The 25091-nt window shown below is 47.9% G+C and overlaps 1 protein-coding gene across 1 annotated transcript in view; it reads left to right on the forward strand.

Moving 5' to 3' along the window:
- Nucleotides 1-25091, forward strand: part of ERBB3 (erb-b2 receptor tyrosine kinase 3) — a 78200-nt gene that overhangs the window by 40662 nt on the left and 12447 nt on the right. Inside the window, exons 13-29 of the mRNA XM_084829773.1 lie at nucleotides 2884-3009; nucleotides 4258-4323; nucleotides 7081-7199; nucleotides 8487-8628; nucleotides 10306-10419; nucleotides 11150-11270; nucleotides 12079-12152; nucleotides 12937-13027; nucleotides 13591-13790; nucleotides 14848-14980; nucleotides 15081-15171; nucleotides 16751-16905; nucleotides 18433-18486; nucleotides 21125-21266; nucleotides 22284-22403; nucleotides 23008-23106; nucleotides 24625-24810. Of these exons, the coding sequence (XP_084685899.1) occupies nucleotides 2884-3009; nucleotides 4258-4323; nucleotides 7081-7199; nucleotides 8487-8628; nucleotides 10306-10419; nucleotides 11150-11270; nucleotides 12079-12152; nucleotides 12937-13027; nucleotides 13591-13790; nucleotides 14848-14980; nucleotides 15081-15171; nucleotides 16751-16905; nucleotides 18433-18486; nucleotides 21125-21266; nucleotides 22284-22403; nucleotides 23008-23106; nucleotides 24625-24810 (2033 nt within the window). The remainder of the gene's footprint in view (nucleotides 1-2883; nucleotides 3010-4257; nucleotides 4324-7080; nucleotides 7200-8486; nucleotides 8629-10305; nucleotides 10420-11149; nucleotides 11271-12078; nucleotides 12153-12936; nucleotides 13028-13590; nucleotides 13791-14847; nucleotides 14981-15080; nucleotides 15172-16750; nucleotides 16906-18432; nucleotides 18487-21124; nucleotides 21267-22283; nucleotides 22404-23007; nucleotides 23107-24624; nucleotides 24811-25091) is intronic.

Genomic DNA, 25091 nt, shown 5'->3' on the forward strand with positions numbered 1-25091 from the left:
CAACCAGCACCAAGGGCTGCGGACAAGAGGATCCATGCTGGATTGGGTCTGTACATGCATCCCCCAGCAGAGGGATAGGCAGAAGGTAGATCTCTTGATGTTTTGTATTTCACCTCCAAGAAGCCCTTGCCAGCATGGTGAGCGGCCAGCAATGCTGGGATTGAAGTCCAAAACATCTGGAGAACTATCCACCCCCTGCCCTGGCAGATGTTCAGCGTGGTCAGCCTTGGTGCTGATCGGCTCTTTGCAAAGGAATCCAGTCCCATCCTGTCCTCCCCTGAACAGGTGATCAGCACTATCAAAGCTGACTGTTGATCAGTGAATTGGTGGGTATGCGTATGCAGGCCGTTGCTTAGCTCAAGGTTCTTTGGGGGCCACTGAGTTTGTGGCTAGAGCAGGGATTGAACCCAAGATCCAAATTTAATTCTCTCTTCACTGGATCACAGCAGGTGGGTGCCACCCCTGTATTGACCTATATTAAGTCTGAATTCAGGCAGAGGATACATGTGTGAATATGGATTGGAGAAGAGTGGGGTGGGCCAACTCTGATTTTGCATAGGGGCCTCTATATCCTTCAGCTAAGTACTGCTGGTTGGCTGAGTTTGAAGTCTTCCTAAATGACTAGAGGTGGTAGCCCTGAAAGCTGTGTGTGAAGTGAGAGTTCCTGGGGCTCATGTCAGCAGAATTAAAGAGGAAGGCAGACAACCAGGAGCAGGTCTCTGCATGTTGTAAGTTCCTGCCCCAACCAACCTGTTTGGTTGATATTGATGTTGTTGTTGTTGAGCTACTGTGGCACCAAGAGACAACACCTGTCTATCAGCTTTCCCATCGCTTGATCTTTCTGCCGGCTGACAGAACAACCCCAGGCTGGGGAGACATGATGGGTTTTCAGAATTACCCGTGCAACATTCCCTGTTTTAGGAAAGTGCCTTTGGCGTGCCATGGCTGCTATTAGTACTTAGAATACATTTTCAAGCTGCTAACAGTATACTAAGCCCTATGAATGCAGAAGTACTGCGCTTCTTCCATAAAAGAGGTTGCTGCTATCAAGGTAGCATAGACTGTAAGAGTTGCGGAAAGCATTGGGGAATTGGCAAGGAGTGGGAGGGGGGCTAGTGGCAGTGGACCAGCAAGGATGGTGATGTTATGGAAATTTGGGAAATGCTTTGTCAGATGTAAGCCCCATGAAAGTCCTTGCAGGATTGGAACTCCATATCGGTAATCAAAGCAAATAAACCAGAGGATCTGGAGAGTCATTGGATTAGACTCAGCAAAGGTAAACAGAAGCATGGTCAATAGAGGCCAGAATCAGGAAGTATGAAAGCATAAATCTGATCAAGCCAACAAATACAAAGGTAATAAATAAACAAACAAATAAATACATTAGTATTTAAATGAAGCCTGGCCAGTCCGGAAGCTTCCTACTGCCAGCCGCTTGTAGGAGATTGATATTATCTGCATTCTCTTCACTGCCTGAAGAAGCCTTTGAGGCCTGAAGCACACACAGATAGATCCTAGAGCCATGAGTACATGAGAACAGGCCCTCTGCTGGTAAAGAAGATTCACAAGTCTGGCGGAAATGCGGTCTGCTAAGAGGCTGGCTCCTAGAGTTAAAGATGTTGGTTCAGCGCATTTGCGCCCACACACACACACACACACACACACCCTTTGCTGAAGAAGTTGTTTGAGAAAAGGCATGAAGAGATTCTGTGAGAAGGCACAGAAAGGAGAGTAAGACAAGAAGCCAAAGGGCATTTTGGAGTTAGGATGGGACAAATAAGAGAGCATATATGTTACCATAATACTGGAGAGAATTCACACAGGCCATCTCTTTGGGAGTTTGTCCTAGCCCCTTTCACATGGTATATGACTGCGTGGTGGTGGGGAGGGGGACTGCACATGCCTGACCTCCACATGTTTATATTAAAATCTGAAAAGAGCCCCTGTAGGTACATAGCACTTCTCTGTGAAGTCAGGGACCCTGAAAAAGCAAGGGACCCAATCATATACTGTAGGGTGCAGAACTGTAATGGAGGGGGGAATTGCCCCCCCCAGCTCTCTGTGAGCTGGGTGACATCATCCCCCACCTCCCGCCATTTTGCCTTTATTTGTGCTGGGAGAAAGGGACTCGGGTGCCAGCTGAGTCCCTTGCTTTTGGGTGGTATGTGCTGCATGCAGCCGCTTGGCTGGTCCTGGGGAGAGTGACCACTCCTCCCAGCACCGGCTGAGTACCTGGCTTCATGCGTTGCACATCATACCCATGGGGTCGCCATGAGAAGGACTAAGCCAATGCTGGGAGGATCAGCCTCCCCTCCCAGTGCCGGCCAAGCCCTTGGCTTTGCACAGTGAGCATTGTCCCCACGGTGCATGCTTCATGAAGCCACTTAGCCAACACTGGGAAGAGTGGCCGCTCATCCCAGAGCTAGTCAAGTCCCCTGCCGCCTGCCCGCATCCCCACTGTTATTGCTGATGTGAGATTGGACGAAGCAGCAGGGATTCCTCCAGGATGCAGCACCTCCAGGGGCCAGATCACGCCCATGAGCTGGAGGTGCCACATCCCTGATAGAGAGAGAATCCTATGTACAGTTGTACCCACAGGGGCTCTTTTAAGACCTTCGTGTCAATACATAGAGGTTGGATATACATGATCCTATTTCCCCTTCTCCCTGTGTGTTCATATAATGTCTGAAAGGGGCTGAAGGGTCAATGGGAATGCTCGTCACAGTTTGGCCTTCTAGTACTTTCCATAAGAAGACGAATGGGACTCAGAATTCGTGAGACAATCTCAAAGCTCAGCATGATGGTTGTTCCTCACCACAGGTCTTTGGACTCATCTCATCTTAAGGAGTGAAAGTGGTCACAGCTGTCCCTTTTGCCTTTCAGAAATCTTGTCTGGGGGTGTCTACATTGGGAGGAACGTCCGGCTGTGTCATGTGGACACTATCGATTGGGGAGACATCATCCGAGACCCACGCTTCCAGGCGGTGGTCCATGACAATGGGATGAAGTGTGAGTATCAGCTACCAGTAAAGCGGTAGTGTGCATGTACTCGTATTCTCTTAGGACCGGCCTTTCAATGTTGTACATTTGCACAGGGGGCTTTAAAGGCCATGATCACCCCTAAAGTTGTAGGTTTCTAGGCATTGGACATACGGTTTGTTTGGGAAATAGGTGCAACACTGTCCCTCTCTGCACATGGGAAGATGGCATCTGAGCTATATATGTCTGTGTCCTATTCCTGCCCCCCCCCCCTGCCCCAAATTCTTTTCTCCTTTTGATTATTCCCCACCAATTTCTAGAGTCTCCATTTTGGGGGCTCTTCTGTCATTCTTCAGAGGTAGCTGCCAGATTGCATGGAACCATTTCCTTCCTTTTCTTTTCCCGGCTACATTTATACCCTAACTTTTTCCTTCATGGAGTTCAAGGCAATGTACATGGGGTTCCCACGGAGTCTTCCATCCAGACATTGACTAGGCCCAGACCTGCTTAGCTTCAGCAAGGTGGCTGTAACATGTGCCTTCAGACTATGTCCTCAGTCTTCATTGCAATGTACATGAGGTTATTCCATTTTATTTCACAACAATCCTATGAGGTAGGCTTGTCTGATAGACAAGAAATTGCTCCGAGCTACTGAAAGAGCTTCATGGCAGAGGCAGGATTAGAACACTGGTTTCCCTGGTCAAAGTTCAACCAGATCAACCATTGATGATTGGTGTATGAGGATGTGGGATATGACCTCCATGATGAATTTAACTAACTGATTAGAATCAGAGAAAGATGGTTAGTAAATAGTTCTTCTATGGAAAAATTGAGTCTCTTTATTTTATATTGGAATGAAAATGTTCAAGATTCAGTCAAACCTTATTTACTATTAGGAGCTATTTGAGTGGTAAATTTGATTATGTTATAGGTCTTTTTTGTTAATATTTTTATTTATGAATGGATGTAATATGGAAGTTAACTGATATATTTATTTGAAATGATGTAGTAGTGAAAGAATAACCTGAACTCAGAATTGTTTTAAAAAAGGAATTAAAACATTCAGCTAGATCAGATGGGCTCAGGTCGACCCACATACAACCATTCTAAAGTAGTTAAATAGATCTTAAGATATTTGCCTTAATATTCCATGTGCATAAGAAAATCACATGGGAAGGAGGCCCACATGCCTCATGCATTATAAACTTATCTTGACACACCACAATCCTAATCTCTGGTTTAGGTGGCTGATGCTGTGCTTTTTTTCTCCCTGGGTAGGTACTGCGTGCCATGTGAACTGTAACGGGCACTGCTGGGGTCCCGGTGCCAAGGACTGTCAAAAATGTAAGCATTACGGTGTCTCTAGCCCTAATTGAGGTAGAGTGCTTGTCAGTGATGTAGTGGTCAGTTTTGAAGTGCATGACAGTCCCCATAGCCATGCCCCCAAGGAGAGTCCAAACATTCAGGCACCCCCTTGATTCATATTAACAAAGCAGTTCTAGCACATTTACTTAGCACCAGAGGAGCAGGTCTTTTGTAAAGCTAATGGGTCTTAATTGCCCATTACCAGAGGCAGTACACCAGTTGCTGGGGAACATGGTGGGGGGGCGGGAGGGTGCTGTTGCACTTGTGTCCTGCTCATGGGTTCCTGGTTGACAGCTCGTTGTCCACTGTGTGAACAGAATGCTGGACTAGATGGACCCTGGGTCTGATGCAGCAGGGCTCTTCTTATGTTCTTAAGACCAAGCCACAGCAAAATTCTTCACGTTACAAGAGGGAACAATATATTCATTTCCCCCCGAATACTGTGAGAATTGCAGCTAAGCTCAGAGGGAACGAGGAAGCCTGAGGGTGGTGGCAGATGATGTCAGCATCCCTTCTAATAAAAGAGGGCCAGCGCTGCATCCCGCAAGCCCTGGCTCCACTACGCCACTGGTCCTTGGGTGAGAAGCTGGCACTGAGCTCTTCTCAGGGCCTTTTAAGGACAAGAACAGTCATCTGGGACTTGGCATGTGACGGATGGCTCTGATTCCAAGTTCAAAAAGGAAAGACGTGACAGCTATTTTAATGGATCTCCCTGTCTGCTTAGAGCAGGTGATACGTAACTGCCCCTCTAACAACCAAACTGGAAACGCAGAGGTCAGAGAGCAGGAAATGCTCCAGTGAGGGGGGAAATGGAGAAAATGGTGGGTTCACACAATCATTTTCAACCACAATGGCTTAAATAAGCCACTGCCATTTGTGGCATATGCCGGGCGCCCCTGGGCGCATGTTCCATATCCCATCCCCACTCGTAGAGAGTTGTGTCATCTGAACCCGGTGAAGGTGTGGCTAACAAGCCACCCAGAACCCATGGACTGTTTTAGGATTGTAGGTGATTTGTTGGCTTATTTAAGCCACTGCGGCTGAAAATGATCGTGTAAACTGGGTCTCTGCGTTGATTTGACTCTGTCTATAAACCCACTCAGTCCTGATTAGCAAAAGCCCAAGGATGTTCCCCAAACTAGGGGGATCCATACACAAGATCCCATACACAGGCACCTTACACAAGATCCCAGCCTTTTAGTCCGCATTAATTACCCCTGTTCATTTAATGTCTCTGAATTACTCATGTGAATTATAACTAGGGATGTCAGAGAAATCCATAACATAACGAAATGAGTTTGTATTTTAATTAATCTGACCTGCAGATTCTGCAGCGGACTGGCTTTTCCTCTGTTGGGTGCGTTCCGTGGGCTTGCGAACCATTTTTCTAACTGTTGGGAATTTTGTGCAAATTTCATTGTAGAAAAATACACAATTTTAAAAAATGGCCAAAAAATGTGCATTTCCCCCATAGACTAAAGCATGAAAATGCTCATTTTGGGGGGAATTTGCACATTTTTGCACATGTGAATTTGCACAAATTCGGAAACTAAAAAAAATCTGATTCTGTCAGTGGGCGGATGACGGAACGAGAGGCACCTGACAATCCATGAAACACTGACGGAATGGATTTTACACAGTGCCATCCCTAACAATAACCTCTGCTCACGTCACACACATGGAAAGTGATGTCCAAGAGGCAGGAGGAGAATCCACCCTTTTCCTACTCTTTCTTTTCAAATTTCAGATAGGCAAATAGGCAGTCAAACTGTTGGCCGTTCTGCACAGCTTTTAGTACCCTGACAGTGCGATCTTATACATGTCTGTGCAGAAGTACAGCCCATTCTGTTCAGTGGGCTTTACTCCTGGGTAGGACTGCAGCCCAAGTACACAGTCGCTGCTCAGTCACTAACACACAGTCCGGATGGGCTCCTTCCTTCAGTGTGTTCCTGCTTGTGTTGTGGAGGTATCTTGTTGTCCCAGCACTGGATATGCACCGTTTTATGCCTGGGGAAATGTGATTCTTTCCCCAGCTGGTGCATCCATTGCTTTTGTGACTTTGTGAAGAGAGCTGGCTGAGATTTAAGGTGGATAGGGCTATTTTCTATGCTATTCATAGTGAACACAACCTACTCCCCTGTGCCAGCAGCATTTGTGAGCTTCTGGATTCTTTTAAAAAATGTCCTCGATGCATTTTCCCAATGTAGGGCATTAATCCAATGTTAACGTCTTACCAGTAAAGCTGCACATGCATGTGCACATGCACACATCCCATCCTACCAGGAATCTTTAAGTTTATTTTTTAAATTAACGTTTTGCTTATTTCCTTGCTGGCTCTGCACTCCCCATCTGTGCCAAGCCAGGCCAGAAGCACACAAGCAGCCCCCTTTTAAAATGCCAAGTTGTGAATGCTAGCGAAGTGGCCTCTCCAACCCCTTCCTCGGCCCCATTCCCATTCACTGTGTGGGCGGGGATACAGGATCACAGGGCTGGCTTTTGGATCAGGGCTTGCATGAGTATCATGCTAAGAATAAAATGCTTGGCTTACACTCTTCACCATCATGTGGAAAGGCCCTGTGTTGAGGGGTAACCAATCCACATTAAGCAGTTCTGTGTTATGTGTCCAGGGTCCCCAGGGCGGGCCTGGGGGAGGAAAGGGGGAGCTGACTCTTAGAGTGGTGGAAGGCACTATGGCACTGACTGCTTCTCCCCAATCATTTTCCCCCTCTACCACAGTGACCAAGTCCATCTGTGCCCCCCAGTGCAACGGACGCTGCTTTGGCCCCAACCCCAACGAATGCTGCCACGATGAATGTGCAGGGGGCTGCACTGGTTCTCTCAAGACAGAGTGTTTTGTATGTAAACAGGCCTCTCCTGCTTTCCGTGGGTAGGGTTTCTATGTCTGGGTTGTGTCAAGGAGGAAGCTGAGGAGATGGTGGTGGTGGTGGAGGTGGTGATGCAGTTTTCTTTCATTTATTAATTACAATTATTTATATGCCACCTTTCAGGTTACAAATCCTACCAAGGCGGCTTTTAAGTAGCATAAAAATAACAAAATTGCAATAAACAGTATTAACAGATTACGGAAAGAATCATCAGGATCCTCCCCACCGGGCAGTTGGTGGAAGATGGCCCTGGGGACAGGGAGAGTCCAGCTGGGGCAGAAGTAGGGGTCTGGTGTCACCCTGATCTCCCTCCCTCCCTCCCTCTCACAGAATCTTTTCTACAGAGCTGTTGATGGTAGATGGCCCAGCGGTGGTGTCGGGGGTGGAGGGGAGTCCAGGTGTGCAGGCTCTGAGCTCTCCTTTGCCTGCCTTTCTCTCCTGGAATACTTCTCACAGGGCAGTTGGATCATCCCAGGGTGGGGTGGGTCCAGCTTTGGGAGGCTCTGAAGTCTGCTTCACCTGCCTCTCTCTCTCTCTCTCTCTCTCTCTCTCTCTCTCCCTACTCCACCCTCCCTCCCTCCTGAGGTCCGTGATGGTAGGTGGCCCTGTGGAGGGACTGTGTGTTTTGAATGTCTGGATCTGTATGTTTGTGTGTAGGGAATCCGGCCACCTGGGGAGGACCCAGGTTGGGCCTCACAATCTCTGGCACCTCACTTCTTACAGACATCTCTCATGATTACTACTGTAGCAATGCCAGCTCTCTCAGTACTGCCATCCATCAGGAATGCTTGTATTTACAGAGAGCGCCATCCTGCCTCCACCTCCATGCTCTCTCCTGCATATCTGCCCTGTTTTCTTTTGCCCCCCACAACCTGCCAGCCAAGCACCATCATACTACTGACTATCTTTGCACAATCATGCCATCAGCCCAGCCCCTCACCTTTAGGTTTTCCAGAGCGCAAGTACCCTTTCTCACTGTCCTTCTGCCTCAGCTTCTTTCCACACTTAGCTACAAGTCCCATCTTCCTGCAGTCCCAGTGTTCAGTGGGATATCAGGGATGTGAAAGCTGCTGAAAAGGCTGCTGTTTCCCACTGGGCCCCTAAGGCTGTGTCTCCATGGGATTAGTTCAGTTTTGTGTGCTGCCAGGATAGGGGTAGCCTGCCTTTGATTAGGACATAGTGTTTGGCCTCTTGGCCTGGAACAATGAGGGCCAGAGTCTCATCTGTCTTTCTACGACATCCTTTCTCCAATCCCAGGCCTGCCGGCACTTCAATGATAGTGGGGCCTGTGAAACGCTCTGCCCCCGGCCCTTGATCTACAACAGGCAAACCTTCCAGCTGGAGCCCAACCCTGACGTCAAATACCAGTATGGTGGCTTCTGTGTCAAAAACTGCCCACGTAAGTCCTGGGAAGCGGTTATAGTGATCAGGGAGTGGCTGTCTCTCACACACCAAAGTGGGGGCTCTTCCATGGAGTGGAGTGTCACCTTTCTAAGGCCAACACAGCCATTATGGAAGCTACTCCAGTTTTCGCAGAACTCAGTGGAGAGGGCCGTAGTGTTTATCAGCCTCTTAACCATTTACACTGGCCCAATTGTATGGAGAATCCTCACAGCAGCAGCTGCCTGGAATGTGCATGCTGGCATGGACCACCGCAAGATTTGGCTGGTGCCATGGTTGGTTAAGAGCCACCGTGCAGAATTAGTTTCCATATGTCAACTTGTGTAGGGTGTGTAATTTTTGAACTGGCTCTCAGACAGGTATAGGGAGGTAACACAGGAAATGAGATTCCATATATCTCAATATGATGTGAGTCATCTTAGGGAGGCTTAGAAGTTTGGTAAGGGATGGATAAGCAGCTTCATAGCCCCTCCATATCTGTGTGCGCATGTGTGTGCATGCACTCATGTGCATGCTATATGCTTCTCTTGTTGGAAGTAGCACTTGACTGATGCTGCTGAGTATCAAATGGATATCCCCTAATTTTGCACAAGCTGTTTTTCCTTTATTGTTTTGTTCCTTCCTGAGCCCAAACACATTTTTTAAAATTTAGTCTTGACTGTTCCCAGGATGAGCCGAGGGTCACAATAGCTGAAATGGTTGCTTTGCATTTTTTAAAAAGCATGTACATTTTGCTTTGATCTGTGAAGGCTCGTTGTGGTTTGAAAACCTTTGCCATATCATCCTCATACACTGCCTTCTGCCATTCCAATTCTCACACTGAAGCAGAAGAAGGTTGCATTCTTTGGGGGGCATTTGGGAATCAGGACTCCCAGTTCCCCTTCCATACAGTGCCCTGCTAGATCCCTCTCCCCTTTCAGAGCTGGAGATGGTAACTCAGATTTCTGTCTCCCAACTCTCTCTCTCTTTTTGATGTGTTAATTTTTAATTGGTTTTCCAAATACAAAGAGTAGTATCTAATGTTAGTCCTGCTTAGAGTAGACCCATTGAAATGAATTGGACTTTAGTGGCTAGCTGATGTCCCAATAATTTCAATGGGTCTGTTCTAAGTAGGACTAACATTGGATACACCCAAAGACAAACAAACAAACAAATGGGAAAAATACATTGAACTTAAATTTAGTTATTGATAGAGAGTAGTACATTCAACGTTTTTCCACTTTACAGGCAAAAAAGATTGGAGGGATCCACTGGCTGCTTGGAGGTTTTCTTGATGGTTCTTCATAGTAACAAATCATATTTACTCTCTTTTCCATAATTTGAGGAAAGGCTTTGATAGATGTTTCTGCATATGTCCCTGATTTGTATATCAAATAAAATCATGCCATATTTTATAAAAGGCGGATATTTTGACTTTGTGTTCAGCTAATTTCACGTAGTACATCAGTTTTTCTGCTGTAGCTCTCCGCTACAGCTCCATGTACCAAGATTTCAGTGTTACGTTCTTCAGGTTTCCAATGTTCAGCTATTAAGCAGTCCTCTCTTTGAACATGAGGGCCAACCATCCTATGCTCTTCTCTCAAACCTAGAGGCAGCCCAAGGGTTTCCAGCTACTAGTTCCATATATTTTCTTTCTTCCCCTGTTACCTCACACCTCCTTTCACAATCCCTGCAGATAATTTTGTGGTGGATCGGAGCTCGTGTGTCCGGACCTGCCCGAATGACAAAATGGAGGTGGAAAAAAATGGCCAGAAGATATGCGAGCAGTGTGAGGGACTCTGCCCGAAAGGTAGGAATGGGATGAACAGCCACATTGGCTGGAGTGCCTGAAGGGATCCTGGAGGCTGAGCGCCTTGCTGTGACATGTTAGCCATGGACTTTCTTGGGTGTCGGAATGCAAAGTCAAATAGGAAGGGATATTGAGACTTCCAGCTTCTCTGCTTGGCGGGCCATTCAGGGCCATATGCTCCTGTCAAGCGTGAAGGCCATGCATAGCATGTCCAATTTGCTGCATCTCTCTCTCTTTTCTAAATCTTGGAAGAGTTGGCTGGGAAAGTATTGGGCTGCCGCTTCTGAGTTTCTTTAAGAGACATGAGAACATAGGAAGCTGCTTTATACTGAATCAGACCATCGAGCTCAGTATTGTCAACAGTGGCTCTCCAGGGTTGCAGGCAGGAATTTTTTTTCAGCCCTACCTGGAGAAGCCGGGGATTGAACCTGGGACCTTCTGCATGCAAAGCAGGGGCTCTACCGCTGAGCTATGGTGTAATTCTACACCTGTGTACCCTGTGCCTTTTATGGGACATGTGCACTTAGTCCTTGGGAATACAGACCTTGATTCCAAAAAGTAAAGTGGGAATTGGGCCCCTAACTTGTAGACGTTCCAAAGTGGGGCAGATCCCAGTTTCCAAGACATCCTTGCCTCTCCCTACAGCTTCAGGGAAGTGTATGGTGTGGCAGGTTAAACTGGTATCATTCACCTCCCTGAACACTCATCACTGACCCTGTCTTGTCTCCAGCTTGTGAAGGGACTGGAGCTGGAAGCAGATACCAGACAGTGGATTCCAGCAATATTCACCAGTTTATCAACTGCACCAAAATCTTGGGCAACTTGGACTTCCTTATCACTGGTCTGATAGGGTAAGTATACAAGAATCGTGTGCCTAATGCTAAAACAACGCTACTTGTGAGGTGGGACAGAGTGGGTAAGTGAGAGCCACATAGCATTAGTTCTGCTCAGGGAATCCTCACTCAGCAGTGATGCAGCCGTCTCTGGGAAGGAGCATGACTTTTGACCAACAGCTGTGCAACAGGGGGGACCACTGTCCTAGATAGAACCCCAGTGGGCCCTGAATTCCTTTGAACTGCGGAGTGTGAGTTTTTTCCCATCTGAAGCAAAATGGAACTTGGGGCCAACTGAAAATCTATCTGGAACATTGAAAGTTAATCTCAGAGGGCAGGGATTTGCTCCACAGTAGCTCCCCCTAACCTGGTGCCCTCCAGATGTATTGGGCTGCAGTGTGGTGAGTCTGACAGCCAAGGGCTCAATGGGCTTTCATTCTGTCTTGCAAGCTCATTGCAGCCTTGGATGGACACACAGTCATGTAAATAATGCACAGTGAAGTAAAGTCATGATCATCCTATAATTCAGTGGCCGCCAACATTTTGGGGCCAATGGGCACAGTTGGAATTTTAGGAGAATGCTGTGGGCACTCTCGCAACATGGCTGCCAGGGGCATGGCCAATCATGAAAAACTCATTGCCCAAAGGCAAACTGGTGAGGCTAAAAGGAAAGTAACATGCCCAAGAATGAAGCGCAAGCATTATATAGTAGAATCAGTAATCTTGTAAAGACACTTGTGAAGAAGAATGCCATCGGGCTCCCTTTCAAGGTGGCCCAGTCTGAGGTCAGCCATTGGTTCTGACCAACTCTGCTCTTTTCTGACAGTGACCCATATCACAACATAAGCGCCCTGGACCCAGAAAAACTCAGTGTCTTCCGGACTGTGCTAGAGATCACAGGTGAGCCCTGGTGCAGGGAACTCTTTGTTAAGAGCAAGGACAGATGTGGGATGCTCTGCAAGTTTCTTGTCTAATGGAGATTGTAAGGGAGGGCTGTGCCCCTTGAGTGTCCAGTGCGGTGTCCAGTGTGCTGTTGGTACAATAGAAACAGGAAGGGTAGACAGAAAGTTAGAGATGGGGATGTGGGTTTAGAGGGCATGATATCTGAGAACGGGGTTACGGAATGCTGGGAAGGGTCCTTGTTCATCTCTGGAAGCCTGCTGGGCTCCATATCTCTCCTGTGACGGGCTGGAACTGGGCTGAGATTGGTTTTATACAGGCTGTGGGAGAAGCAGCCAAGACGTTCTCAGATTGATGTGGACCACAATGCACCACAAGCAGAGCACAGGTGTGCTGTTAAAAAGGGGAGCTTGCAGAGCACGACACCACTGCCCTGCTGAGGAGGGCGGGGTTAGCACGCCCCTATCCCACGCCCCTCTAGAACCTGGGGAAATAGTGAAATTCATATACAGGGTTCTCAGCCTAGAAGATAGAATAGAGGTTGCTTCCTGACAGACAGCTCCTAGCGCTATGAATTAGAAGTCATTGTGTGAGCTATTCCATCTTTTCCTCCCTAACATTTTTTTTGTGGAAGAAAAGAGATGGAAGAAGCGGTGGGGAAACACAGGAGAGTTATAAATGAAAGATGACATTGTCTACCCCCCACCCCCAACACACATAAAATTCTAGGAATGAGGCAGGGCAGAGCAATCAGCAATCACTGACTGTCTGTTCTTGCTCCCAGGTTATTTGAACATCCAGTCATGGCCCAAACACATGCACAACTTCAGTGTCTTCTCCAACCTGGTCACCATTGGTGGACGCAGCCTGTATAAGTAAGAATTACTCCCTTGACCAGCCTTCTTTGCCTAGTTCTTGAGTTGTAGAAGGCCTTAGGACTCCTCTGTCTTCTTGGTGATGCCAACAGAACATCTGCTGTGGAGCCATGCGCAAGCAACTCCGAAACATCACAGTGGCAATGGTGGCCGAGTCTGGAACCTGGTTGACTCCCTGTACATAGGAACACTTCCCACTATGTTGCTCAGGGGTTGGACTGGTGGACGGGATTTGGACCCTGGTCTGCCAGTTACCCATGCTTGTTGTACAGTCAGAGAGGCCTACACTTCCCAATGTTTGCAGGCTAAAGGAACCATTGCCCCGTTCCTCTTCCTGAGGCTATTAGTCATAAGGGCTATGCGTTACTCCAGTATCAGAGGCACCATGCCTCTGCATATAAGTTGCTGGAGAACATGAGTGGGCAGGTACTCCTGGGATCCTGTCCTCCTTGTGGGTTGCCCAGAGGCAGCTGGTTGGCCACTGTGGAAACAGAATAATGGTCTAGATAGGCCTTTGATCCAGCACGGCTCTACTTACATTCTTATGTTTGTGCTTTTCCTAGTGGTGGTTTTTCATTGCTGATCATGAAGAACTCAAATGTGACCTCTTTGGACTTCCGCTCGCTTCGGGAGATCAGTGCTGGAAAGGTCTACATCACTGAGAACCAGCAACTTTGCTATTACAACACTATCAAATGGGAGCGTCTCTCGCGCCGACGTTCGGACCTTGACATCAAGAGGAACAAAGCCGCCAAGAAATGCAGTGAGTGTGCAGGCAGAAGAGAAGGGATAAGGAACCCTGGGGACCGGAAGACATGACGTTTTGGTGCTTATTGTACCAGGCTGCATTCAGATGAACGAGAGCAAATACCATTAAGTGCTTCTGTAGAGGTTATTTAAGAGCATGGCTAATTTCTGTACTGCGTGCATGTGTTGTCTGTTTGCCTGTCTCATGCTGTACAGGAGTGAATTCCTTACTTTTTCCTCACAGGAAGAGTACCTAGAGTTCTCTTCTCATCCTTCTGGAGAGGAGTCAGTCTCTCTCTCTGTGTGGTGGACAGAAGCCCCACAGGATGGGGCAAAGCCAACCCTGTTCTGATCATGCTTGCGCAAGCAATTCAGAAGCTGTATACATGCCCCTCTTCCCTCTGCTCTTCCACTTCTGTCACAGGCCCACTTCGTTCATACAGGCCCCGAGTGGTTGGGAGCTACTTCTATAGTGTGAGTTCATGTTGCTGGAGAGCGTGTGACTATTCCGGCCGTGTATGGTTGGGCAGTCACAGGGGTCTTTCCCACACACTTGGCACCTGCTCTCCTATCCATTGGCACTGACAAGTTGCTTGAAAAACCCCATGGTATGCAGACAACACTTCTATGCTCCCATTTAATAAAACTGCTCATTTCCTTTTGCACTCAGCTGCCTTGGCCTGTGCTGCCCACGGTGACATCAGAGCGACAAATGAGAGCCACAGGGACAATGACGCCTCTACCTGCCCAGGAGGCCCACTGTGACATCAGAGCAGATGTTCCACTCACTGCTGAATGACACTTGGGCTATGAGCGTGTTTATTTGTAACGACAGAGTTGTGCAATAAGGAGGATAATGGACAGACACCTAGGAAATTGGACCATTGCTGTTCCCAAAGGATGTTGGGTTTAAAACATTGAAGCTAGGACTTTCCCTTTTATCAGCTTGTCAGATGTGGTCAGGGAGATGAGAACGGGGCTTGAGGGATTTCCCCTCTAGGGAGCACATGGCCTCCAATTTAAGACAGGCCCCTGGTTCCAGTTGTAATGTAGGCACTCTCTTTCTTTACCAGCCCAAGAGGGGAAATTCTGTGATCCTCTTTGCTCTGGGGATGGCTGTTGGGGGCCTGGCCCGGACCAATGTGTCTCCTGCCGCAACTACAGTCGTGAAGGAACCTGTATTGACTCCTGCAGTTTCTATGAGGGGTAAGGACAGCTCACTGCAGGCGCTTTCCTCCTCTTCCACCCATTCCTCCCTGGCCCCAGGTTTGTAACGACTTGTCTCTCCCCCCTTTGCTATGTGTAGGGAGGTTCGAGAATTTGTACAAGACAGTGTGTGCTTCTCATGCCATCCACAATGCCAGAGGATCGAGGGAGGCCTAACCTGCAATGGATCGGTATGGCTATATCCCTATAACTATATCCCGCCTTTTCAAATTCACAAAGCAGCTCACAACATCTAAAATAATTGCAAAGATCTGCCCTTTGACTAAAGGCTTTTCCTGAGCAGAGGCCGCCTTTCCTGAAGGCCCACAAAAACCTCCTCTGGGAAGTTGTTTCATAGCCCTGGGGACACAGCAGCAAAGGCCCTGCTCCTTACAGGCCACTTCACCTCATGTAGCGTTATTACCTAGAGCAGGCCCCATGTTGGAAGATCTAAACAGGTGCTGGGGATCATATGGAGGGAGTGGTTTCTGAGGTGTTGGTCCCAAGCCATGGGTGCAGGGCCAACTCCAACACACCACTGGCTGTCTCAAGTCATTTCATTCTCCTTAAGCACTGGACCAACTGTACAAATGATCCAAGAGGTCAGTTGGGGTGACATATTTTTAGCATGGCTCTCACCCTGCAGTATAAAGAGAGGCGTATTCATATTTATTATTTTATTTTAGATATATATTGTAAAATATATTTTCAATATTTTAGGTATTTTCCAAAGCTCAGAGCAGTGAACAGATTGTTAAAATACATGTACAGAGCATAATGAAACAAGAATACAAAAAACAACACAGCAAAGGACAAAAGCTAGCCACACAACAAAACAGAGCAAGCCAAATGTTTGCTGAGAAAGAGAAGCTTTACATCCTCTTCTAAAGCCCAACAGAAATGTTGGGCTTTTGCACCTCCTCAGGAAGAAGAGTCTAAAGTTTAGGAGCTACTGCCATAAAGCCCCTGCTGGCAGCGGCTGCCATCCTTACCTGTCACACAGGTGGAGCAGCCAGCAGCACCAGCTGTGCAAACCCCAGCTGGATGAAATGCAGAGAGGCGCCCCCTTGTGACCCTGCAGGGGGATGCCGGGGTTCATGGTCCAGACTGCGTGCTGCAGATGCCCAGGTGGCAAAATGTATTGGGCTGGTCCCTAGTCACCTCCCACCGACTTATGGACAGTTCAGAAGTCAGGTCATGCAGGGCAGGGCCTTGCGACTTGCGGCCCTTCAAATGTTTTGGCATGCAACTTGCGCCATCCTTCACCATCGGCAATGCTGGCTAGGGCTGATGGGTGCTATAGGCCAAAACATCTGGAGGGCCACAAGTTGCTCCCCCCCCCCCCCGCAGGGCCAGCTCTCATTTTGTGGAGTACTGGAGGTGTAGGGATACCGTAGCGAAAACCTGTTTTACTGACAGATTACATCTTGAGAAAAAATGGTAGGGACTTGGCAACTGACACAGGAACTGCCAACTCCCAAGTCAGCCCAGTGCCCCCTCCCCTGCCCCCGCACCACAGCCTTATAAGCTCAAGGCACTCTGGGCAGTTTCTCCCAAGCCTTTCTTTCCAGCATCTGATACGGCTATGACAAAGGAACCTACTAGGGAATATGACACCAGGGCTTTTCTACTCTGGGAACCCACTGCCTGCTACGATCCAAGTTGAGCAGCCCATGGGAGTAGTATCTGGGGCCTCTCCCTTCCACAGACGTCTGTGCTGTGGAGTGCAATGGTCCCCCAACGGCTCTCATCTCTCTTTTTGCTCCTCAGGGTGCAGATGCCTGCACAAAGTGTGCAAACTACAAGGATGGGCCACGCTGTGTGGAGAGATGTCCCGAGGGTATCCTAGGGGAGAAGGGGCTCATCTTCAAGTTCTCTGATGCCAGCAAGGAGTGTTGGCTATGCCATGAGAACTGCACGCAGGGGTAAGAGTTAAAACGGGGTTTCGGCAATAGTGACCGTTTTGGTTTTATAGTGCCTTCTCCTGCCAGTTATCACTCAGTTGCTCTGCAAGCAAATAATATAATAAAATGCGACCAGACGACCCACATTTAAATCACTGGGGAAGGGAAAAGGTATGTGAAGGAGAACCAGTAACCTTCGCTAGAAAAGTAGGGCTGGGCAACTTGTGGCCCTTCAGATGTTTTGACCTACAAACAAGGTAGGTTTGTCCCATCAGGCCTAGCCAATACAGTCAAAGGTGAAGGATCATGGGAGTTGTAGGCCAAGCCATTTGAAGGGCCACAAGTTACCTACCCCTGTATAAAAGCACCTGGCGAATCATCAGGTGCCTTTCAAAGGTGAGCAGTCGAGGCAGTGGTGCAGCTAGGTAATTTTAGACCCAGATGTAATGGTCTTTTGGGGGCCTCCTTTAGATGGCCACATGTATTCCTTCATTTGTGAAGCACACAACTAACGTTTCTCCTCTCTCTCATACACACACACCTGCCATTTCATGCTTTACACCTGCTTCTGCATTCTTTAGAATGATTGCCAACTCTGACTACAAAATAATAATAATACTCTGAGCATGTGCAGTCATGCATTTTTAAGCTCACAAAATAATAATGACAACTAGAACAAAAAGGAGTTTGCTTCTGCTGCCCTCATGCCTTCATCGCCTTCTGCTCTCTGGCTGGTTATTTGCCTCCCCTCCCCCGGGCTTTGGGGCCTGGACTTTGGCTCCAAGGTCCAGACTTTGCCGCACCACTGAGTAGAGAGGGACAGAGCCAAAGATGCCCAGGGGTCCTGTTACCACACTGAAGGGTCCACCAGAGCTGAGCCATCTGCCTATTGACTTAAGTAAAGGGGTGATGGTAGGGTCTCTAGGCAGCAACTGGAGCATGCTCACATCTGCCATCTGGTCCAGATGTGTGGATGTAGCCAGCACTGCTTGGTTCAGAGCCACAGTTATTGTGTTCCCCCAAAGTCAAGAGCATCAGAGGTGGCAGGAGAGAGAAACAGTGGAATCTAGCTGTGGGGAAGAAACAGGATATACTTTGTGACCTGAGCAGCTTCAGCTGCAGTGCCTTTTGGAGCCAATCCCCAGCCTTGGAGTTATGCCTGTCAGCCTGAATCTTGGTCTGCTCCCAATGGGGGAGCCATATTTTGCCATGTTCTGTTTGTTGCTGAAGCAGGTGAGCATAGAACCTAGGCTTTGCGGTTCTCGCTTTCCCCACTCTGGCTTGCTAGATGCTGCTTCCCTGAAGACATTTGGATCCATTGACTGGGTTTGCTTGACATGAGGGTGGTTAATAAGGCATGTTTGCCAGGTTTGGACATCATGACAACCTGCACCTGGCAAGGGTAATTAGGGAAACGAGCCAGCACATGACCGGCATGCGCGAGGGTGGTTGACAAGCCACCATGGCTTACTAACCACCCTCGTGTCGTGCGAACCAGCTCTCTGTCTCTTATCTCCCAGGCTAATCATTTGGTTCTGTTCCTTGTAGGTGTGATGGCCCACAAATTGAAGATTGCTTCATTGAGGAACTTCCTGTTGCCAGGTAGCTGTCAGGATCCCACCAGATGTGGTGGCAGTGGAGAGTTTGTACAAAGTAAAATTTTAAAAATGAAGATACATTTAGAATAATAAATAAAAAGCACCAGATATATGGAGAAATTGGAGATTCTTAAAAAAAAATGCAAATATAAAATTGGAGATTCTTAATTTCATTGAGGAAGAAAGAGGCATCGTCTTTACCTACACCAAAATTGCTCGTCATATTATGACTGGGTTCACAGAACACACTAACCTATACTCAGTGGTTGAGTGTGGGTTATTTGTTGAACTATGGATTATCTGGCTTAGCCTCTCAACCCAGGAGATTTTCCGTAGGGTGGCTTGTTAACCATGCCGTGTGGCTTATTTTTCTTGAACAAGCCACCCTTGAGAACCCATGGTTTGTTGCTGGGTTGTTCAGGGTGGTTAACAAGGCCATGGGATCTGGGGGGCTTGTTTCCCACCACAACAAACCACTCTGGCTAAGTTCGCATGACATGACATTCCCCTGGCACATGTGAAGGGAAATGAACCAACGTGGCTTATTTCCCCTTTGTGATTGTGCAAACCTGACCACTGTATGTGGAACACTCAAAGGTTGTTATATAAATGCTAAGTAATATTACTGTTCTGGAAATGTGGACTAAAACCCACTAGTGGAAACCAGACATATTCTTTCTCTTCTGGAATCTGTACTGGAATACTGTACTGTACTTGACCTTCCTCAAACACCTGACCCACCAAATACCAGCAGCTTCTGTGTGGCATTTTAATATTCTCTATCCCATAGCATAGCCACTAATGGCTGGTTAGTTTTCCCCTGGAAGCTAACAAGTTGCACAATTCTTCCAAAGGTTTAGTCCTTCCTGCATTTATACCATTAAGATCTGGTTAAGACAAATTGAGGGATTTCATCAAATTATGTCTCCCCACCTTTTCTTCCTTCTGATCCTTTCGTCTAAGAGGCACCTGTTTCTAGTTGCTTTTCCAAAACTAAACAGTAATTGTGGCATGAATCATCTCCAAGATTAACCCCATTTGGGATACTGGCACTTTAAGAAGCTGCCTTTCAAGCCTACCAAGATGAATCACAGCTCTTCTCCCTGCTCTCCCCACCCCAGCTTGTTGCAGCTTTTATTGCCATTCTAGCTAAGAGGACCAGGCCTCATGTAAACAGAGGTCTCACATTTGGGCTGGTAGCCTCATCATAGCAGTAAGACTCAGGCTGGTCAGAAAGAAAACTAAACAACTCTCAGAATAGATTTGGGGCGAAAACCCAAACAAACAAGAGAACTCTGCCTTACTCAATGCAGGCTTGAAAGGGCCATTCCCTTCACCCCATTCCCACTTTTCCTTTCCATCCCATTTAGAATCACACCCCACACTCTCCCGCCAATGCCAGTTTGCCTTGAGGCTTTTGTGGGCGGCATGAAAGGAGGGCAGGGCCATTGCAGGCCCCTGCCTGTCGCCCGAGGGCGTGGATCATCGCCCTTTGATCTCCTTCCTGCGCTTGTTTTCTCCCGTAAAAGGTGGGAGGAAATTTCCACCTCCGTGTGAAAGATCCTCTTCTAATGCCATTGGTGCAAATGAGACTAAGAATGCCGAAGATGACGGCAGAAAGTCGTTTGACTGAATGGATTGTGGAAAGCTGGGATTTGGGCTCTCCACTTGCTTGGGAAGTGAACCCCATGGTAGGGGGCTACATTTGGCCAAGAAAAAGACTGGCTTAGCCATTGGATGGGGGAGTCTCATGGGTGACAGAGGTGGCCTTTTAAAGGCTACTGAAGGATTTGCCCCAAATGTTTATAGTCATGTTCTCATTTTAGTGTGTGTGTATATTCCTGGGATTTTGTTTCTGTTTTACAGTCTTCCGGAGCCTCCAGAATGGGGCAGAACAATAAAGCTTGAAAGAGGGGGAAGGACTGCTGGTGGCTCTGACCTGCAAAAGGACAGGCAGAGCCACGGCGAGTCCTTTGACGGGAGTGTTAAGGACACTGGGAAATGCTGAAAAGGCCTCGCATCTGGGGGCTGCCCGTCTGCTTTGTTCACCAAATGCATGGCTCTTTTGCCGATGCACTGTGCTAAGGCCAAGGCTTTGTGTACCATGCACTAAAAATGGTTACGAGTGTCCTGCCTCAAGAAGAAAAAGGCTGCCACCTATAAGACTTGCGATAGTAATAGCATGTGTATCCCACCTCAGGGTGTTCAAACTGTTTCACACACAGTATTCTCAATTATCTTCACAACGACCCTGTAAGGAAGGCCAGTTTTCCTATTTCCGATTCCAAATTAAGCCCATTTTCCTATATTGCTCATTTACTCTACCTCTGCTAATCATGGGAGGGGCAAGGAACTATGGAGGTCATTAAGGCTTCTCCTTTTGATCTGTGAAAATGGTATTTAATCTCCAGTCTCTTCCCCCGCACCCCACCCCACCCCCTTTCAAGATTTTACCAGCATTACCATCGCTCTTTCAAACCAGTGCTTGCAACCATGAAGGCCAGAACCTTTTGTTGTTGTTGTTGTTAATGAAAGCTGGGATCCTCAGGTTGCTGAGTACCTTCCAGGTGTGCTACCCATTTCAGTGCTTTTGCTGCACTTGCGTGGAATTGTGGCCCTAACACCCAGTGTTTGCATCCCAGGACAGCCCCGACCGTGATCGCCGTGATGGTGGTGGGATGCCTCTTTGTCTTCTGCTCCTGTGTCTTGCTCACTTTCTTGTATTGCCGTGGCAAGAAGATTCAGAAGAAGCGAGCCATGCGGAGATACCTGGAAAGAGGGGAGGTGAGAGTATATGCATGTGCCATCCCACAGATCACAGAACACTGGGCTCGTTGGGACATTAGTGTGATGCCCCCATTAGGGTTTTATCATATGGAGGCAAGTGGGGGAGCTTACAGCTCTTAGCCAAGAGTCTGATCATAGTTTCTTTCCAGTGAGGGACAAAAGCCCACTAAGGCTGCAATCCTGTATTCTGGGAGTAAGTCCCACTGAACTCACTCTCTTTGGAGAATCTTCCCTGGGTGCGGCCACCCACAATGGGGTGACTACCAGGGAAAGAGCCTTCTTTGTAGTGGCCTCCCATCCCTGTAATGCCCTTCCCAGGGAGATCTGCCTGGCATCTTCACTGCATATGTTTAGAGGCCAGGTTAAGACATTCCTCTTCCAGCAAGCATTTATCGCTTAATCTGTGGCTCTGATTATTAACTTTACTGTTGGCTCTTTCATATTTTTATGTCTTCATATTTTGATATTTTGATTGTCGTATTTATTGTTTTGAGGGCATTTGCCACTTGGGCAGAATGTACATTTAATAAATAAAATAAATTTAACCCAATGGGGCTTAATTTAGAGTAGGTATATATAGTTTGCACTGCACCTGTGATAAACTACCTTGAAATTGGGGACATCACATTATAAGAAAAAGAAGCTTTACTTGTGGCTTAGCATCTTTGGGAATGTATAGGAGTTACAGTACCGGTTCAGTGGGACTTTTTGCAATTAGAAATGCCTCTTCTACAAGAAATAAGGAAAATAGCTATGAACTATGAATTCCCCTAAAAAGTGGGGGCAACCTTATGCATCTGGAAGCATGTCACAAGTGGCTTGTTGGGCGCCACAGTGGTGTCTAGCAGCTGTGCTGGACAGTTGCAGACATAATCCAAAAGAACAGGAACACAAGTTAACAATCAGGAATGCTGCGAGGGCAATGAGGAGCAAAGGAGACTCTGAATTGCGATGCCCCCTGTCAAATAGGGTACTAGAGAAGAATGGGTTAACCTCTGTCATTTGTACCTGCAGAGTTTGGAGCCCCTGGATCCCAGAGAGAAAGCCAATAAGGTCCTGGCCCGAATCTTCAAGGAGACAGAGTTAAAGAAACTGAAAGTTCTGGGATCAGGAGTGTTTGGAACAGTGCACAAAGTAAGTCTGAGACCCCAAAGGAACAGCTTCCGCCCCTGACTGGTTAAGCCAGGAATGGAGAACGTGTGGCCCTCCAGGTGTCGTTGAACTGCAACTCCCATCACACAGAGGCCTCTGGCACAGCCTCACATTTTGCGGTGGTTGGGGTGCTGGCCTGGTTGGAAGCTTGGCCTTGGCCAAGGACAGTGAAGTTGCTCAAGGACTGGAGCTGGCTAGGCCTGCCACTTCTTGCTTGGTGTATGGTGGGGCTACAAGCAATCAGGGTGGTGGCCAGATATGGCCAACAGACCTCCCATTATCTACCTCTGCTCTGTGGCTGGGAGTTGAGGCAAATGTGAACCTTCTCCTTCCTTTGTCTTTTGTGGGGTGGGAGAGGAGCTCCCTTTCCCAATTGTAGGGAGAGGTCAATGTGAGAGATTCCCTCCGCCCCCAGGAGCAAGGTGGGTGGGTTCCTAATTGCAGGTGCAAAATAAGCTCACTAGAGTTTCCTCCCATCTTGGATGAGAGAGAGGATCCCCAATGGTTCCTCAACACTTAGCTGGTTTATTCATGGTTCCTCATTTCAAAGATATGGTTCATCTCCTCTGGCTTTCTTTTCCATCAGGGTTTCTGGATTCCGGAAGGAGACTCGCTCAAGATCCCTGTGACCATCAAAGTTATCCAGGACCCAAGTGGCCGGCAGACCTTCCATGCTGTCACTGATGTAAGTGCCACATAGGGTCATTGGTAGGGGAGTTGGGACTGATCTCTCCGGGTCCCACCTCATTTCAGTTCATTTATGGAACATGGACATCCCTGTTTCATGCTTATTGCTGTAGCCCCAAGGAAAAACACACCTTTTTTGACATGAGAGGTGGGGGCCAAAGTAGATGTGATAAAGTAGATCCCATAACTGGATCGCCCAACACCCTTTCCTTGCTTAAAAGGAGATCAAGGTCATGGTGGTGTGTGTGCATGAGTTATTTACCCTTTTCCCTTCCACAATTTTTCCAATTTAAATGCCTCCCCCCAAGTTGCTATTAGCTCTGAAGGAGCTCTGTAGTTAATAGCAGCTTGAGGGGAGATGCAGGGAGAGTGATTTAAACTGCAGTGGATGGGATAGTTTGACTCCACTCCATCAGCATCGATTTCAGGAGGAGATCCAATCATGAATCTCTTCTAACGTGTCATTTTGCCAAGGGATCCTCTGAAATCTGATAGTTGAATTCCACATTTCAGAGGACAGTCTAGGAGATGCAGTAAACCAGGGCTCGGGAACCTTTAGCCTAAGGGCCAATTTGGGCCACCAGGCCAGCCCATCTGGCCCATGGGCCCAAGGCAAAGCCCCCTCCCCAACCCCTCCTAGAAGCTAGTAGGGAGGGGAATTCCTGCTGTTATCTCTGAACTGGGAAGGCATGTGACATGCTGAGGGGAATCTCCACTTGTTATCTCTAATCACTGATCTGGGAAAGCCCACGTGCAGTGAAGCCAGGGCCCTGACCAAGGCACCAGCTGGAGGAGTGCTTTGACCAGGGACCAAATTACGTCAGGGTGTGTGGCCAGTCTCCTGATATCATCCAGCCCTGTGAGGGCTGGGTGGGTGTGGGGTGTCATTTACACACACCCTTTGCACTAAACTAAGGTACCTTGGTGAAGGTTATAATGGGCACCAAGTCTCTGTTTATCCTGATTGCAAGTCCAGACTAACCATGAGGTGGGCACCAGTCCTTGGCTTTGGTGGCAGATTTGGGGCACAGCTTAGGGGCGGCAAGCTTTGTCAGGTTGTGTCCAGAATGTGCTGGCCATAAGCATTGAAGTCAGAGCATTAAATGGCAAGAAGAAAGCACCTTGAAGGAGATACCAGCGATGTGCCCTGCAAGCAGTGTCCCCAGATGGTTCCTCTTGGATGGTGCGCTCAACCTGGTGCTGCCCAGGACCAACTGGCCTTGGGAGCCAGCATGCAAGGCCCATGCCTGGTACTCTCTTGAAAGCCCTTATCTGCCACTGCTAGAGGAGGCGGCTGACCAGCTCTGCATGTGCAGGCAGACTAGCTTATTCATCCTGGGCAGTGTAAAGTCTAAGACAAGCCCTTTCTAATGGGTACCACTGTTGGCTCTGCCGATACTCAGCACTGCACTGTCATTTCTCTTGGTACTCTGCCAGTCCCTTCCTTTGCTTTTGGGCATAACTTCATATTGACCTTTGCCCTGATTCTGTGGATTTTGCTTCTGTTTCTGTCCAGCACATGTTGGCGATAGGCAGCCTGGACCATGCTTATATTGTCCGTCTCCTGGGCATCTGTACTGGCACCCAGCTGCAACTTGTGACGCAGCTCCTGCCGTTGGGCTCACTGCTGGAGTATGTCCGGAAAAACAAGGATGCCATTGGCCCACAGCTGATGCTCAACTGGTGTGTGCAGATTGCCAAGGTAAGTAGGGGTATCGCAGAGGAATGTCGGGGTTTTATTAATGGTCTTTCCCAGTGCAGTGAAGGCTGGAGATCACCTATCCCAGCTTATTGTTTGAAAAGACGAATGTCTTACACCCAACTTACTCTTATTCCTGTTTTTTTGAGAACCACCTCTAAAACGTTAAGAATATTCATGGAACATCCCAAGCATAAGTGAAGACAAAAGTTTATGGGCTGGATCCAGAGAAGTGCAAGCAGAACTTAAAATTAAAGTTATCGCTCACTGGGTTGAATTCAAGA

Source organism: Heloderma suspectum, chromosome 2 (genome assembly GCF_057233095.1).
Source record: "Heloderma suspectum isolate Gila_16-S chromosome 2, 16-S_ref, whole genome shotgun sequence".
NCBI classification, from domain to species: Eukaryota; Metazoa; Chordata; class Lepidosauria; order Squamata; family Helodermatidae; genus Heloderma; species Heloderma suspectum.